This window comes from Stylophora pistillata, chromosome 3 (assembly GCF_964205215.1).
Source record: "Stylophora pistillata chromosome 3, jaStyPist1.2, whole genome shotgun sequence".
Classification (NCBI taxonomy): Eukaryota; Metazoa; Cnidaria; class Anthozoa; order Scleractinia; family Pocilloporidae; genus Stylophora; species Stylophora pistillata.
In genome coordinates, this window is record NC_142521.1 from 10418892 (window position 1) to 10436201 (window position 17310).

The following is a 17310-nucleotide window of genomic DNA, read 5'->3' on the forward strand; positions in this document are numbered from 1 at the left end:
CTTCTCCTGGTGTACTTTAGAGAAACGGAAGTCTGAAACAACGCTGCGTGTTGGTGCTAACGATTAACTACCCACGCGTGGCAAATTAATCTGTTTTTAAGACATTTTGGTCTAAGTGTTCACAACGTTTGATTTCAGAAACAAATTTTAATATTTTGGTTAAACGAACTGAGCACGAAAGAGGAAGAAATTAATGTAAAAATTTTTCCTCCTACAATATTTTGTTTCGTTGAAGACTTGAAGTAAAAGAAGCGTATAATTTCAACTCATTTTATTTTCTCGTGTGTAAGTGGCTGAATTGGAGTCCAGAACTTCATCCACCATCCTCCACCCATGTCAATTCATGCTCTTTACATAGTGAGAAGAACAAGCTGAAAAACAAGGAGGGATCTGGGAAACCTTGAGAGAGAAAAACCCCCACACCCCCCCTTCCCTACGAGTTCTGAACAGTTGAAATGCGATTTTGATTGATCAATTCATTGCGTGCGCAAAATTTTGCGACGATTTTATTACTCTATCAAAAGTAGAGAACAAACAATGGCTATAACCTTTAATAAATTAAAAGGCTATACACTGAGTTAAATTTAAATGTCCAATGACAAAATAATGTTACGGCAAAGAAAAGGTGCAGATGGAAAAGCCGTGATTGATGCTGTAGTTGTTGCACTAAGTGAATTCCGAAAATAATCCGGAATTGCTTTAGTTTTTGCATTAATTCGCTATGATTGGTTCAGAAAACTCGCGCTATTTCCTAAACCAATCAGATTCAAAGCTAAAACCAATCACAACTTGTGCACAGGCGTTTTCCCGCGCTTCAGACAGTTTGCTTGTGTATACTTCGAGCTCTCATCGGTTCGTCTTGTTCCTTTCCTTTCTTTTTATGGACTGTTGAGATTACCATGGTTTTGGTTGGACGATACTCAATTGAAAAAAAAAATCCATCAAAATGCAAAGCCATCGTTCATAGACAGTTAATTTTTTTTATATACATAAATGCATTTTATACAATAACTTGGCGATCTTCGTTTAAAGAGATCCTGTTTTGCCATAACTGATAATGTAATATAGACGTATATAAGAACGATCCTTCGCAGTAAAGCACTATTTGAGCAATAGTGGAAATCAGACCTGAAAAAAATTTCAGGCCTGTACGGGATTCGAACCACTGACCTCTGCGATACTAGTAGATTTCCACTATTGCTCAAATAGTGCTTTACTGCGAAGGATCGTTCTTATATACGTCTCATAACCGCAGTTCACTCATATGTTTCATATGTTTGTTGTTGTTCAATGTAATATAGATTAATGTTTCAAAAAATGTGTGGCAAAGGCTGATTATTTTAGTGAGTGTTCCGGCGATTTCATGCCTAAGGATTCTCGGACTGAATCCTTAGACTTGTTCCACATACTTGGTGTGTTGACTACGTTTTTCAAAATCTTCAGTTGGGTCTCTCGAAAGCAATGAAAATTTTCAGGAGACATACCGAAATGCCGGGGTTGTTGTCATCCGCTCACGGGAACCGTAATGCTACTAAAACTAAAGATGATTGAACTAGATTTTAAGGCGTGATCATAAACTTGTTTGAATCTTTCTTCAATTCTCGGTACAAACTTCAATTTTGCATAGCCTTAACTGAACTGGACTGAATATTCAGTGAGTTTCGTATGTCCGCAAAACAAAAGAAGAGCCATTTTAACATGATTTACCTGTACATAGATTGAATTGACAAGTTTGATACGAAATCAAGCTATTGTATTGAAACAATGATTCGTACGATAACAACCTGTTTATGGCATATTTGTCACTCGCCGAGCGAATTGAAATATATTTTATGGAAGAAGGTTTAAATGGTTCACGAATCAGATTGTGGACAAAGACTAAATAATTCATTGCTGATTGAAAACCACAGCGAAAACAGTTCTTCTTTAATCTTCATCGAACCAGAAGGCTCGTCCGAAAAAAAAAAAACACGCAGCCGATAATTGTCTTGATTTCCACATTCCATGCACCAACAAGTTCATTCAGGTGTTTTCTCTACACAAGAAGGAAAGCATTCAATTTCAAACTTCCGAACCCTTTTAGAATTGCAACACTGGTAAGTAACACGTAGTTGTAAATTTGGTGGTTAAAATGATCTCGCTAGCACAATTCCCAGAGCAGTTTTTCAAGCTTGTTTTTGTTTTGTCCCGCAAAGTTAAACCGAAGAAAAAACACTATGGGGTTGTGTTCGACTGATTATAATATGACCTCACATGCTTAACAACAAGAAACACGTGAACTTTAAGTAAAAGACAGTGTAAATTGTCAATTAATTGCCCATTTCATGCTGAGTTCATTTTCACAAATGTTGTCGCAAATAATTAATCCGTGATTGCACGTTTTGGAAACCTTTGAGGTTCCCCGAAACATAGAAAGCTCGATAACCAGGCTATCGATCAAACGTACAGGGAAACATTATGAACAAAATTATTAAATGAGATTAAGCTCACAAAGCGAAACTGACGAGTGTTTTGATTGGGTAGTCAGCAATTTTGCCACAGAGGGCGGTCACGAATCAACAGTTGCAGGTTTTAAGTAAACCCTCTTCGCGGCGGGCAGCATTTTACATTTGGCATCAAGCTAGAGTGCGAGGTTGCCAGTTTGCAACGGAACGCAACCACTGATAATTATTATCCGAATTCTTTAAAGTGTGCGCTATGGCTGAAGAGGAACTTGAAGAAATATTCATCCTTTTCGACCGCACCGGAGAGGGAAAAATTGAAATCGCGCAGATTAAAGATGTCCTTCGCTCGGCCGGCTTGAATCCACAAGGTGCTGACTTGGAAAAGCTGGAGGCCGACTACAAGGACAAGGATTCCATCCAGTTTGCAGAATTCTGCGCCATTTACAAAGAAATGAAAGCTAAACCCCAGCCAGCCAAGGAAGACTTCCTGGAGTTCTTTAGCATTTTTGATCGTGAAAAAAGTGGTTTAATTGATTCATTGCAGCTTCGAGCTTTCCTCTGCTTGAAGGGTGATTCCAGACTGACAGAGGATGAGATGGAGGTACTCGTTAAGCCGCTCGAAGACACGAAGAAGGAGGTCGTTCCCTACAAAGAACTCATCACTTTGGTTATGGGCGACCCTTAATCGGCCACTGCTTAGAAACAGACATTGTGCAACTGCCAGTGGATGTCATTTAATTTGAACTTCTGCGACTAGCTCAATCGAATTTCCCTGACAAAACCTTCGTTGGGGCAATATCCTGTATACTGTTTCTGTCTCACTGTAAGTACTCAAATTGTTTTTGTATTCTGATAGCAATTTATTTTAAACTTAGCTAGCGCACTCAAGATCCTTTATTTCATTCGATTTGATTATGAAGGATGAAAACTAAAATGTTAAATTGAGACATTGTGATACTTTTATGATACAGAAGTTGAGGATTCAGAATGCCAATAAATTTCCTGTTGATTGTTTTTTTGCCTTCTTTCTGACTTCTAAAGGAAACAGACGTTTACAGCTGTTTTCGTGCGGATGATTTCGCACTTTTCAAGGGAGTGTTTTGCTTCAGACCCAACACAAAAGATCGATGTATCTTTTGACCCTCCTTTTATATAAGCACTATTAACTTTCTTTGTTGTTTTTATCTTTTATGCAAGGTCATTGTTAAAAAAAAAGTGACACATCGTAATCAGGGTAACTGTCGTAAGACAGCCGCCTTTAGAACACTTAATGATTTAAACAGATACTTTTTACCTTTTTACTACGCACACTATCTTGCATCAAGCGCTGAGTAGATACGTTCTTGCAGATTATCATATGCACAGTCGATTAGATTGGTCTTTAATATCCCTACACGGGGGCGATTGTTTTTCTAAAGAGACGCTTTTTCTTTGTGTCCACTAAAACGATGTCATTTAAAACTGTGTTGGACACACTTTTGTCAGTAGTCCCAAAGAAATTTCAAGCTCTGCGCACAATTGCAATACGCTCTCTCTCGACTAAATAGCCTGTATACGTTACGTACCTAGACGACATACTCAGATACAGGGTATGGAGCAAAAGGAAACGATTTAGATTGATCATGAGTCAAAAATAGAGTTGACCTGCTGTTCCTTTGAATTACAGTACAAAGAGCTTGGCGTGCTCTTCTCTTCAGGCGTGAAACCTCAAGTTTGTTATTGCGCTTTTTACCGGTAGGGATGAATGGCAATCTGTTGCTTTTCTTCTGTAGAATAGAGGAAACTTTGAATTGAAACACGGAACTATATATACTTTCAGACTCTACACAAGATCGTTTTGGGACTTCGTAGGCTATTAGGTCAAAAAGGAAATTTGGAGAGATGGCTTTTGCTGTTATCCGAGTGTGACCACCCAGATAAGTTCCTTCAAGAAAGACGGAAAGGGACTGGGAACTGAATCAGTACTCACGGTGTTCTCGTAACCCTCCCCCCCCCCCCCCTTCGCTCCTTACTTTCCAGAACTCCCTTTTGTGTCCCCGTACGCTTTTGAAAAACATTGGGAAGGGTGTGGTGAGAGAGAATTATGAAGACTTACGCCTGGGGAGAGATTTTTTTCGAGTTCTCGTATCATGTTTAACATATGGAACCTCTACTTCATTAACGTAGTCTTGAATTTAAGGGAGCTAAGTCTTGTTACTTTGAGATTTCTATTTTTTCTTTTAATGTGATCGATATTGAGAGCAAATCTTTATCATATAGTTCACCAGGATATACGGATCAATTAAGTTGCGCAACAACAACATCGTTCCTAGGGCGTTTTTCCTTTTATAGAAGACGAGCGGGTAAAGGCTGTTCCCTCTCTGAGGGGAAAAGAGCCTTGGGAGTGAAGATTAAACCGGAAAAGAAGGGCTTCTCGAAATTCACGGAAATTCGCGATTTGAAAGGGGTGTGCCTTTTATTTACTGTCCGGCTGCAGTAGATGTTTTTACTTACAAAGAACACTAGATTTTTGCGCGAACTGATCGTCCTGATCTAGAGAGTCATGAGAAAGACTGATGTCGTTATTAGTGACTAGACCCCTATAGATTGTGTTTGCATAAATTCTGGCATCATTTGGAAAAACGAGCGTAACTTTCACACTTTTTGTAAATTAGCATAAGCAGCATGATTTTAGTTCTATTTGCAATTTTGCAATGTCTTGGAAGAAGAATGTTACTGCAATCCTCGCATCGTTCGTCGTTTAGAGGACTCGGCACACCTGGAGTGTTACTTTCAGTTCAGTTGCTTTCACAGGCAATAGGCCATTTTACAGTTGTGTACTTAGTTGCCAAGCCTTTGATTCAGAGTGAGGCTAAAGATGACCTTGTTGTGATAGAGACCTGTATCTACTTAGCATGATAACAAAGTGTTTTACATTTGAAAGGCAGCAAGGTTTGTATCATAACAAGGTCATCTCTAGCCTCACTCCCATTCAAAGGCTTGGCAACCAAGCACACAACTGTAAAATGGACTATTAAATGGCCAGAAGGTAGTTTGTTATAATTTACCAGAGCAAGTATAACTTAAGATAAAGAAGACATCGTGCTTTAATAACGATAAATACGGAAATTGGACTTGTTTTGTGTTCCTCCTTTGAATAGCATACTTTTTAAAAAAGTAGCATAATTTACTAAAAAAAAAAGCATAATTTGGAAATAATTGGGCAATGCTAGCGGCATAATATGCTACTTTATCAGCACCATCTATAAGGTCCAACTAGTGGCTGACGCTTTGACAACTTGACCGGAAGTCATCACTGGAAACAATTTGGTCCTTTCCAGGGTTGGTCTCGCTCGGACGATCAGACTACTTCAAAGAATTGGTATTGGCTGGATGGGGCTGTGACAGGAACAACGGAGCCTGCGGGTTTCGGGCCGGCGGGGGATATGTGAGTGCCAGAGATCTTGGAGAGTTCTGGCACGAAAATAACAGACCTCTTGCATGCTGCTCACTCGCCGACTGGAATCTCGGTGCTTGTGCCGCAGCACTAATAGGCGGATTCATGCTGACGTCATTGTTTACATTTTTTGTTTACATTTTTGCTCATTTGCATACGGCTTTGCGTAAAGAAGGAAGCATGTTAGATACAAATTGACTTTGCGTAAAGAAGGAAGCATGTTAGATACAAATTGACTTAAGGCAGCTAAAGAGCTAGAAAACCTTAGTACATGGTGAAATTTTTAGCTCTTTGGGTGTAAAATTCAAGGAGAAATAGTCCATCAAAAACTGCAAAATTTCTGGGTGGCAAAAGCACTAATGAGCTCATACATTCTATGTAAAATTTTGAGTTTTTAAACCCATGTTGGACAGAATGTATTCAATGCATCAGGCTCGTATTCATTGGCCGAGTTAATCGTACTTTGACCTTTCGATATTCAGAACTGATTTATTTTTAGCTCCATCAGAAACTGAATTGCTTATGCTAATGAGGCAAATATTGTAAACAAGGATTCCCCTATAAGAGCCAACTCAGGCTTACTCGGAGCAAGCTCCGAGTCATTAAATTTTCGTGAATCCCCATTAATCAGCTCTAATTGAGATTTTGTTTAAGTAACATGCAATCGTCTTTCTGCCTTGGTTCAACCGAGGTTTAACAGCCCTTTACTTTGGACCCTAATAAAAACTGAAATAAAGGCCCTGTTTAGAGAGAAGACCGCGTAAAGAATGCAGCTACATCTAGCAGCTGAAAATTAGAACTCACACATACAAATGAAAATTATCTGAAATAGCACAAAGCGGAAAAAGGTGTTTATTGGTGTAATATTTACGATAATCCCTAGGGTGTAAAAAATGATTAATGCGAAGTTCAGAATAACAAATGAAGAAAAGGAAGAGGAAATGAACAATTTCCACCGAAAAATCCGAAATACTTTGTTTTAGGCCGAGCATAAAATATCAATGATTTAGATAACAGGCTACGATTAAATTTTGCTAAATTTTGCACTTACGTCCCGAGTGGAAACTACAATTCTCTACCACATTTCCATAATGGACAAAAGGCAATCAAGTTTACAAGGTGAACGCAAAATTCCTTTGTTTCTAAATAAACGCTTTCTTCGGTTGCACAGAAAAGCAAATCATTTCCCGAAAAATTTTGATGTGCTTGCGATCAAAGGAGCTTCAAACTTGAAAATAAATAAAACAACAAATGAAATGTTTGTAGCGGTCTCATCGAAAAATCTCTATTTCGGACCATTTTGTAAACATGCTTTGTCTAGTCACATCAGGCTATTTATATGAGTAGCACACCTTTAGAATTTTTTCCCACAGTAGTTTGTTCAAGTCGTTCGAGTCTAGTTGGACAAAACTTCCTGCACGAGCTTTTCATAGTCTATCATCCCCTTGGTCTCGAACATCCCGACGATATGTTCGGCCTGAGCCTCAGTGAGTTTGTCTCCCAGTGCAGTCAACATGCGTCGAAGCTCTGCCGAACTGATGTACCCGTTACCATCGCGATCAAACATCTTGAGCGCTCCAATAAATTCTTCTTCACTACCAACTTGCTTCTTGGCGAGCGTTACATAAATGGGCAGGAATTCCTCAAAGGCGACCCGCTTCTCCTTCATCGACTTTAGGTTTTCCTTCACTTTGTCAAGATCTTGTTTTAAAGGATTCAGTCCTACAGACCTCAATAAACCTGGTACTTGACTCTTGTCAACTTTTCCATCGCCAACATTATCAAACAGACTGAAGGCGTCTTTAAATTCCAATATTTGCTCTTCTGTTAGGTCTGTCATTGCGTTTCTAAAACTCTTTCTAAGTATTCTCAAAAGAGCCACAAGGTTGTCTCGCGGCTGTTTGCGTGTCCAGGTGCCTCGCAAATTATTCTATTTAATTATTACAATTTAATTTATGCCATTGTTTTTATTTGCTCGCGGGCGCAAGCTTTGATTTTAAAAGCGACACAATGATGGACAGATAGAACCTTGTAAAGTTGCTATTCTAAATGGACGAAAAGAGTGGATATTGGCTTTTAGTATAATTTCAGAGCTGAGCAAAGAATTTCCAGCAATCTGATTAGCCGAGCGGTTCCTTATATGACGCTATGTAAACCGCTCCGCGCGGTTTATATAAAATGTTAAACTAAAATGTTAATAAATGTTACTAAAATGTTATGATTTTAGAGATTTCTCTGTTGTTCAGCTCTGAAATTATACTAAAACAATTATTCGCCTCAGGTTCGGTGAAGAAACAATCGATACTTACTCAGGCTGTTACTGCTCGCTACTTAAAGGGATTCTCTTTTTTATTGATCATTAAAAATACACAATTATGTTGCGTAGGTTCCATCCTACCTTAGTACTAGCCACGCCTAACAAACTCCTTTGTTTTCATAATGACCTCACCCACTGCCACAAACAAACCGTCTCTTTTCTCAGTTCTATAGCTTACAGCTATTTTCCTCTTCATTTCATGTTTTCTTCCCCCTTCTAGCTACAGCATATCTGGCCTAACATGTTTCTTTTCGTATGTTTATTTTCATACTGTTGCGTTGGACAACGCTCAGTTTACAGAGTTTCAGGCATGATCTCTTTTAAGTAGCAAAGCCATAAACTTTTGTTATCTGCACACCTCACTCGCGCAGGTAATCAACCTCGTTCCCTGAGCTTTTCCCTTTTTGAATATTTTGGCGGGCGGGAAAATATTCAAAAAGGGAAAAGCCCTGGGAACGAGGTTGGCAGGTAATGTTCAGAACTCTATTATGGATGTCACCATCTCCAATCCGCAAAAGGAAATCCTTTCTTGAAACATGTTTCATTTAATATTTGTTACTGAGAACAACTTTACAGGAAAGTCTCCTCCTGTGTTTATTTTAAGTGTTAAAAGAAGGCTTTTAGCAAATATTTAAAGTGCTTGGGTTAAAAGTTAAGATAAGTTGTTCTCGAGGTCTTAATTCACCATACAAGCCTGCAGCCAACAACAACAACAACAGCATTTATTTAAACACGATAAAAAAATTCAGCAAAAGCTGATGTGGTCGTGTACGAACAATAAAATTAAATTCCTAACTAAATACAATAAAACTAAATTCCTAACTAATTATAAGAAGACTAATGTAAGATTTCTACATATTTTCAACAATAAAAATTCTACATAGTACATCATTATAATATACGTGGCTTAAAAATACACTTGAGTGACTTTTTAAAAGCGTCAACGTCTTGAATTGATCTCATTTGATTTTCCAGAGCGTTCCACCGAGTAATTGACTTGTATGAGCATGATTTCTTGACCATATCGGTCTTAGGTCTAGGTAACTTAAATGTCATTTTCCTCCTGAAGTCGTAGCCACTTACATACTTTTCAAAGCGACGGTTCATAGGACATGGTAAAAAGCCCTCAAGAAGATAATATGCAATTGTTTCACGGTTTTAATAGAAGGGAGAATGGTGAGGTGTGGTGAGATGAAGGGAGAAGAGGACACCTGATGAGTTGAATTCTTACGTACTCACTGTTTCCTACAATAGTTTCCTCATCCTCGCACCATAGGAATGCTAAATAACCGCCTCCCGGTTAGCTCAATGGATAGAGCGCTGGACTGTTGTGCGGGAGGTCGAGGGTTCGAGCCCCGGCCGGACCAACACTCAAGGTCTTAAAATAATTGAGAAGAATATGCTGCCTTTCTATAACATCAAGAAATGGTTAGATATTCTAGTCTTCTCGGATAGGGACGAATAAATGGAGGTCCCGTCTCCTACAGGGTGAGGGGTAGGAGACGTTAATTTCCCACGTACGAGATTACTGTGTGATGGATGTTCTCCCTTGGGGTAGGATGGGTGGGTTTGTTGGAGCTTAAACCTCGTAGGGGACCCATGTCCTATTGTTTCTGCTCCAGTACTTGGTACAAATCCTCAAAAAAATAAAAATAAAATTGAAAAATAAATGTAAGTGCTGTCTAACAGATGTCATGTTGCAAACCCTCCCTTTAATCTTTAATCGAGATACTCCTAAAACAGTAAGAACTATACTAGGAGGACTAATTACAAAGAATAAAATTTAAATCATTTATATACAGTTTAAGGTTTAACAATATAAGAAAAACAAAACTTGGAAAAAACAAAGCTTGGATAAAACAAAATAATATAAATAGCGCAAAAATAAAATTAGTACGGGCTAAACCGACCTAATAAATAAAAGAGCACTTGATCTAAATATATCTAAATTAACAATGTTAGAAGAGCTTAGAGATATATTGTTCCACAAAACTACTGTCCTTGGATAAAAAGAATATTTATAGATATCGTTATTCACTTTCAATTGTTTGAAAGGACGACAGTTTGGGGCTCTTGATGGTCTTTCATTCGGCGTGACATCAGATGGGAGTGATAAGCCAACGTGGCCCATATAGATTTTATAGAACATAGTGCCTTGTGAAAGAAATCTTCGATGATGGTGTGAATCCCAGCCAAGACTTTGTACCATAGGTGTAACATGGCTATAACGCGAGTAGTCGTTAAAGACAAATCGAGCGGCTCTTCGTTGGACAGATTCAATTTTGCTTATGTTCTGCTGCCTATATGGGTTCCATACAGAGGACACACATTCGAGTTTAGGCCTTACAAGAGTACGGTATGCCGTGGTCTTTAACTTTATCGCTACATCCACCCAGCACTCGACGCAAAAGACCCACAGTTGAGTTAGCATTTTTGCAAATATTGTCTACATGATTATTCCAGCTTAAATTGCTTGATATCGTGACACCAAGGTTCCTTGTAGAGTTAACTTTGGAGATATGCAGACCATTTAAAGTGTATTGAAACAGGGTTGGGAACTTTTTACATGTTATTCCAAGATGATAACATTTTTTAACGTTAAAGTTAAGTTGCCAACTTTTCGACCATGAAGATAACTGGTCCAGGTCGTTCTGTAAAGACAAGCAGTCCTGCGAACTTTGAATTTCGCTGTATAAAATACAGTCATCAGCAAAAAGACGCAAATTAGCATTTATACAGTTCGTAATATCATTTATATACAGTAGAAACAACACTGGCCCCAAAATTGAACCTTACGGGACCCCAGACAAAACAGGCTTGGGAGAAGATTGAGTGCCAATTATGGAGACAAATTGAGAACGGTTGGACAGGAAGGCCTTTATCCATAACAGCAAATTTCCTCTAATATACCGTAACAGTCCAATTTCAGCAGTAACCTTTGATGGGGTACAGAGTCAAAAGCTTTCGAGAAGTCAAGCAGGTTAGCATCAGTCTGGCGGCATACATTGATAGATTTGGCCCAGTCGTGTATGGTTGTTATCAGTTGGGTTTCGCAGGAAAAACGCTGTCTAAAGCCATGTTGCTCGTCGATAATGATGTTATTTTTTAGACAGGTGTTTGGCCATATGACTGAGCACGAAGTGCTCCATTACTTTTGCTGCATATAGAGGTTAAAGAGATTGGTCGGTAATTTGAGGGAAGAGATTTATTGTCTTTCTTATAAACAGCAGTGATAAGGGCCTTGGACCAATCTGAAGGGACCGTGTTGAGATTAAGTGATTGCTGAAAAATAAAAGCAAACCATACAGAAGCAGATTCAGATATCTCTTTCAATACACCTGCAGTCAATTAGTCAGGATCGCATGCCTTGTTAGGGTTAAGCTGGGATAGTTGTTTAGCAACTCCTTCGGGTGATATTTGTAAGTCAGCAATCGAAGAGTAAGGAGATATAGGAATTTTAGGTAAAGGTAATTGTTCATTTGTGAAAACAGAAAAAAAGTGGGAATTCAAGGTTTCAGCTTTATCTTTGACTGTAACAAACACGCCTTGTTCAGTCTTGAGAGGTGGAATACCAAGATTCCCTGATCTGCTGTATTTTACATAAGACCAGAACTTTTTTGGGTTTTCTGTAAGGCTATCACCAATAGCATCGTTTAAGTATAAATTGTGGGAGTCTTTAATGAGATTGGACACGGAATTACGTTGGCGTTTGAAAGCTTTCCAGTGATGTTGGTCTTTTGTTCGAACAGCTCTTCTGTGGAGGCGATCTTATTTGCGCATTTCCCGCTTTATCTTAGGAGTGATCCACGGTAAACTAAACTTTGGTTTAGAACACTTTTGAGGGATAAATTGAGAGATTCCAGTAGTTACTGTATGTTTGAAAGAGTTCCAGTTTTGTTCCACCGAGTTACCACACGGATTCGAAGCAAAAAATTCTGATGATGACTTAGATATAAAGTCCATTAAACCATCAAAATTAGCTTTTTTATAAATATAAGCTTTATGTGGAGGTTTAGTGGAGCGAAGAGGTTTCAAGTTGATCTCGAAAATTACAGCAAGATGATCGCTCAAGCCGAAAGACGTAAATACATTAGAGACACTGTTTGGATAAGTAGATAGAAGTAGGTCGAGCGTTTTCCCAGATGCAGGTCTAGTTGGAACTTTAACGTGCTGGGATAGTGAGTAGTCATCAAGTATATGCATGAATTTATTATGCTGAGATGCAGCCGCAGGATTGGTTGTAGAAGGAATCTCCTGGTTCCAATCAATATCAACTAAATTGAAGTCACCGCCCATGATAATATTGGGGTGGTTTGGAACTCTCAAGAAAACATTGTTAAAAGAGTCGTCTAAATGGTCAAGTACCTCAGTGGAAGAGTTTGGTGGTCTATAAAAGACGAGATGTATGTCTTCCTATTTGCAATTTTGAGAGGACCAAGGGGCTTCGCAACCATCCACATTAAAATTCGACTCTTCGATACTTGCAAGGTCTGATTTAATTGCTTGAAAGACGCCTCCACCAAACGCGTTTCTTTCTCTTCTGAGGACTGAATATGAAGGCGGTAAGATTAAATAAGATGGAATATCCGGATTGAGTTTTGATTCAGTTCCCAGAACAATTTCAGGATCATGTACATCAAGTAGAGCTTGAAATTCAGTGGAGTGAATCCCCTCTAAAAACACCCCTTTAGGATGGAAAGTGTTCCCTAAGGAGAGTTGTACCTTCACTAAGTAGGGCAGACTTGAGGGATAGAGGTCTGTTTGCTTTACTGATGGAACTTCTGTCCCATAGACCACTTTCATAAATGGCTGCCGGATTAATATTCTTTTGTTTAAATTTAAATTTGCCCTTCTGGCCTCGTTCTCCAGTACAAAATTCAAAAGAAGACATTATCTCAAGCGAGCCCAGAAGGGCTAATTTAAATTTGAACTAAAGAATTACTAATGCCGCAGCCATTTAAGAAAGTGGTCTATTTCCTTTACTAATGGTATCCATTGAAAAATGTAGTCTACTTGTGCAAGTTTCTTCACCTAAGACTTAAAAATTCTTTTTACAGAGGCACACGCTTTACTACATAGAATGTATAATTTTGGTTGGGTAAGGATCAGCTATCACAGAAAAAGGTCTTATGTGAAAAGAGGCCTTAATTTTAACCCCCTGACAAAAGAATTCTTACCCCTAATAAATTACTAGTTCTCTCACTTAACATGGGAGAAGGGGGTCTGGGATTATTAGGCTCAATCACTACACCAAAGACAGTCTCACAATTACATTTGTGAACTTAATGAAATGGTGACATAACAAACTGTGTAAACGTTACATCAAATGACCTTAATCAATCAATCAGTCAACTTTATTTCACGAGGGTAACACAGGACAGTGCTTCAACTGAGTAACTAGTGGCCCTTGTGTAACTGGGTAACTAGATGGCCCTTAAGTTGCAATAAAGAGAACGTATCAAACCAACTTTAAATGCACTTAACTTTCCAAAAAAAAAAAAAAAATATCAGTGTCTTTCATAGTATTCTGCTCTTCTCTGCTATTATGTTAGGTAAAATATTTTCTCAGATAGATGGTTTTAAGAATATTCCCTTTACAAGCTCAAAAAATATCATCTTGTTATCACTCTTTTACAGTAGCCACAAAGGCAACGACAAATGAGTTATCTTAAATGTATTGAGTCAGTGTATGTATGCTCTACTCAACTTGAACATAAGTCAAACAGTAACATGGCTTTGGATTACATAATAAGTTTTTTCCTTGAAAGAAATCAGTGTCGCTTGGAAAAAGAGATAGAAAACAAACTATAAACCCTATTATGGGCTGATGAAGGAGTGTGTTCACAACAAATACAAAACAGCTTTCTGAAATGAGGGTTTCCTTGAATCTGTACTTCATTGCCAAATTCAGTTATTTTGTTCAATAGACCATTTTACAGTTCAGCACTTGGTTGCCAAGCCTTTGATTTGGAGCGAGGCTGAAGGTGACCTTGTTGTGATAGAGACCAGCATCTATTTAGCATAGTAACTAAGTAATTTACACTTGAAAAGCAGCAACATCTGTATGAGAACAAGGTCACCCTTAGCCTCACTCCTGTTCATACCTTAAGCTTTGAAAGAACAAAACCTATGATTAAAAGTGCAGTTTTCCAAAGAAACGTCCAAAATTTTAAATGAAATAGGCAAGAGGGGAGAGATGGGGCTTATTAGCCTATCCCTCACTTCCACCCCTGTCCCAGAGTTGGACGATGCCATTTAACTGTTGCTTAATAGGATGGAACCATTCTTCAATCGACGTTTTGCACTTTTCGTTGCCCTCCACACCACAATGACGATACGAACAACAAGTAGAGTGCAGGCAACAGCGAGTAGGACCAGTGAGATGACGGAGTTTCGTTTAGCAGCATCCCAGTTCTTGCTGATGCTGGCGGAGAGCGCCCAGACCACCACAGGGTAGACAGTCAAGGTGTATCGGGTGTATTTGTCCAAAATCGTGTTCTCTAGCGCAAACCAAACGATTAACTCCACAGCGAGGATGGAGAGGGCAATCGTACAGCCAATATCTTGTGCTACTCCGTGAAAGTAAGAAATCGCCATTGTCATGTTTAGAAGAGAGGCGATAGTGGTCCATGTTGCGTACATTCCCAAACCATTGTTGACAAGGACTTGGGTGAGAATGAAATCGCGTTTGGAAACGGTCTTTGTTGAAACGTTGACAGTCATGAACGATTTGGTTAGAGCTCCATAAAGGAGGAACGAAAGAGCAAAGAGCAGAATCGAACATGACTGAATCATCAAACGGCTCCATAGTACTGACCAGGTAACATTTACGACACTCGTTAATGTGAAGAGGAAAAGCAAGATGGGAGACATGACTTCGGAATTGTCACATCTGCACAGCAGTGTCAAACTGTAGACTATCCAAGCCGCTTGCCAGGTATAGATCAAGCCCCAAATAGAGAATGCCCAGCCTGCTGGAGTGATTTCGATGTAGAACTTGTCAGATACTTCACCGGTTGAATAGTTTCCAAACAGATTTTTGAAAGGACCTTCGTTTGGTCTGCTAGCAGAGAAGTTGATCACTAAAAGGAAGATAAATACTATTACATTAATCATGGTAGCCGCTATTTGCAGCGTTTTGCTACGTCCTGCCATGATCTTCTGGATTTGCGAGAAGAGATACCGCCCTCTGACAAAATTTATTTGAGGTCTATCCCTTGACGAGGTTGTTGTTTATATATACCATCGTGTTACGCAATCAATTCTTTATTCACGTGTCACAGATCATTGAGTCAGCAGCAAGCACATTTTACAACACGCAATAGCTTCTTTTGATCAAGTCAAGATTTCGAAAATATTCTTCGATAAAAGATCAGTTGGTTGAAAATTTCAGAATATCCATTTTTTTCCCATCGAATTTGAAATAAAAAAAAAAAAAACCTTAAAAGAGTCAGTTTCGTAGGGTCCGGGAATGAAATTGCACGTGCGAATTGTGTTACGTAATATCAGAAACACGTGCATATACGCTTGTTCTGAAAATTTTCTCTTCGAAAACGTGACAGGCTTCCTCAACTTGATAATGTGACACAACCAAGATTCAAAAATAGTGGTTATGTAGTAAAAAGAAATGAACCTTTGACCCTCTTGAAGGACGCTTTGTTTTGGTTACCGTAATTTAAAACGCCTTCGACAAAACCTTTGATTCTAACTTTATGACAGAAGCTTTTAAAATAAAACATACTGCTTCCTGCACTGGAATTTTCAAGAAAGCCGAGAGTATAAACATAACAGACCAGTCGATGTGATTGTTGCTATGAAAGGACGAAAGATTACAGAAAAAATTCACTGGCTACCGTTATGAATAACGCTTTCTATTATGAACGTTTTTTACGCACTCTCTCTGAATACCTTGATACATGGAATGGTCACTCAACAACTCGGCCTAATTAATGTTTTAGTTGATTTGAACAGAGTTAATAGAGGGAACTGGTTATGAAAGCCGGCGAACTTCAGACGATGGAACCCTTTGTGTTGGTTTATGGCATGTCACGTGACCGCGAAGGTGCACAAAATGTGAAGATGGCGACCAGCGAGTAGCCTTGCTTCGAGTTTATTCTTTTTTTACGGATGATCTAGAAATAATCTAACTGAAATATTATCTTAAGAGGATTCATAAGTGATGCCAGGGGTAAACTTCTCCGTCCTTGGCTGCGGATCGTGCAGACGATCGAAGGGAATAGGAATTTTTAAGCTGCCTGTCGCGAAGGGCCATTCCATTTAAAATTCCGCACCCCCCCTATTGAAGGCTTTCCTGTAACACCCCTCCAGAAAAGAAATTTTTTAACCCCCTTCAGAATTGCCAGAAATTACCCCCTTCAGAATTTTATGTAGCTATCAAGCAAACCAATTGAACCCCCTTCAGAAACTACTCGTGAGAATTTCTGTCAAGGGTACTTTATGGCGACCCCTCTCAGAAATATGGTTCAACCCCCTAAGAAAAAATATAGTTGGAATGGCCCGAAAGACGAGGCTCATCGCAAATGGCGCAACGACTGGCTCGGAGAAGCAATAAAAGTACGCAAAATTGACCAGGATTTCAGGGAGCAGATAAAAAACGACAAATTACAGGCTTGCGAGAAACACTTCAAACCCGAGGATATTGAAATATGTAAGTATCGCTTTATTTTCAGTCCAACATGTTAAAAGAAAGCTATTTCAATTATTATTGATGCTTTCTATTTGTTGATAGGTTTAGAAAAATTAAAATGTGGCTGACAGGATCAGTGCACAGGCAGTTGGATTTTTTTTTTAAAATGATAATCGCTATGACAAATATCTCCTTACTCAAATTATTCTAAATCATTTGTGGTTATATTATTAAATTATCCATATTAATAATCAACATTTTGTTACAGGTTTCAGTTCTTTATCAGTTTGGTTACAATAGTAACACTACTAGAATAGAGAGATCCATTTCATGTCAGAGTGGCAATACCAAAGGAAGGAAAGATAGGAAGAAATCTTGGGAACAGGTTACCGATGCCAAGTTGCCTTGCCGAAAAAAATTCAAACTGTAAAAATGCTGTGTACTAGCATGACTGCCACAGCCACAG

The 17310-nt window shown here is 38.8% G+C and overlaps 3 protein-coding genes across 3 annotated transcripts; 1 reads left to right on the forward strand and 2 right to left on the reverse strand.

Moving 5' to 3' along the window:
• Positions 1 to 2545: 2545 nt before the first annotated feature.
• LOC111321058 (myosin-2 essential light chain) lies at positions 2546 to 3458 on the forward strand. Its single transcript, XM_022923832.2, has one exon. The coding sequence runs from the start codon at positions 2698 to 2700 to the stop codon at positions 3127 to 3129; it is 432 nt and encodes a 143-aa protein (XP_022779567.1). The 5' UTR covers positions 2546 to 2697; the 3' UTR covers positions 3130 to 3458.
• Positions 3459 to 6709: 3251 nt separating this feature from the next.
• Positions 6710 to 7835, reverse strand: LOC111321068 (myosin-2 essential light chain). Its single transcript, XM_022923850.2, has one exon. It carries the CDS (start codon positions 7718 to 7720, stop codon positions 7277 to 7279), a length of 444 nt encoding a protein of 147 aa, XP_022779585.1. The 5' UTR covers positions 7721 to 7835; the 3' UTR covers positions 6710 to 7276.
• A 5700-nt stretch (positions 7836 to 13535) lies between these two features.
• On the reverse strand, positions 13536 to 15432 carry LOC111321022 (uncharacterized). The gene has a single exon (XM_022923781.2). It carries the CDS (start codon positions 15350 to 15352, stop codon positions 14453 to 14455), a length of 900 nt encoding a protein of 299 aa, XP_022779516.2. The 5' UTR covers positions 15353 to 15432; the 3' UTR covers positions 13536 to 14452.
• Between the last annotated feature and the right edge of the window lie 1878 nt (positions 15433 to 17310).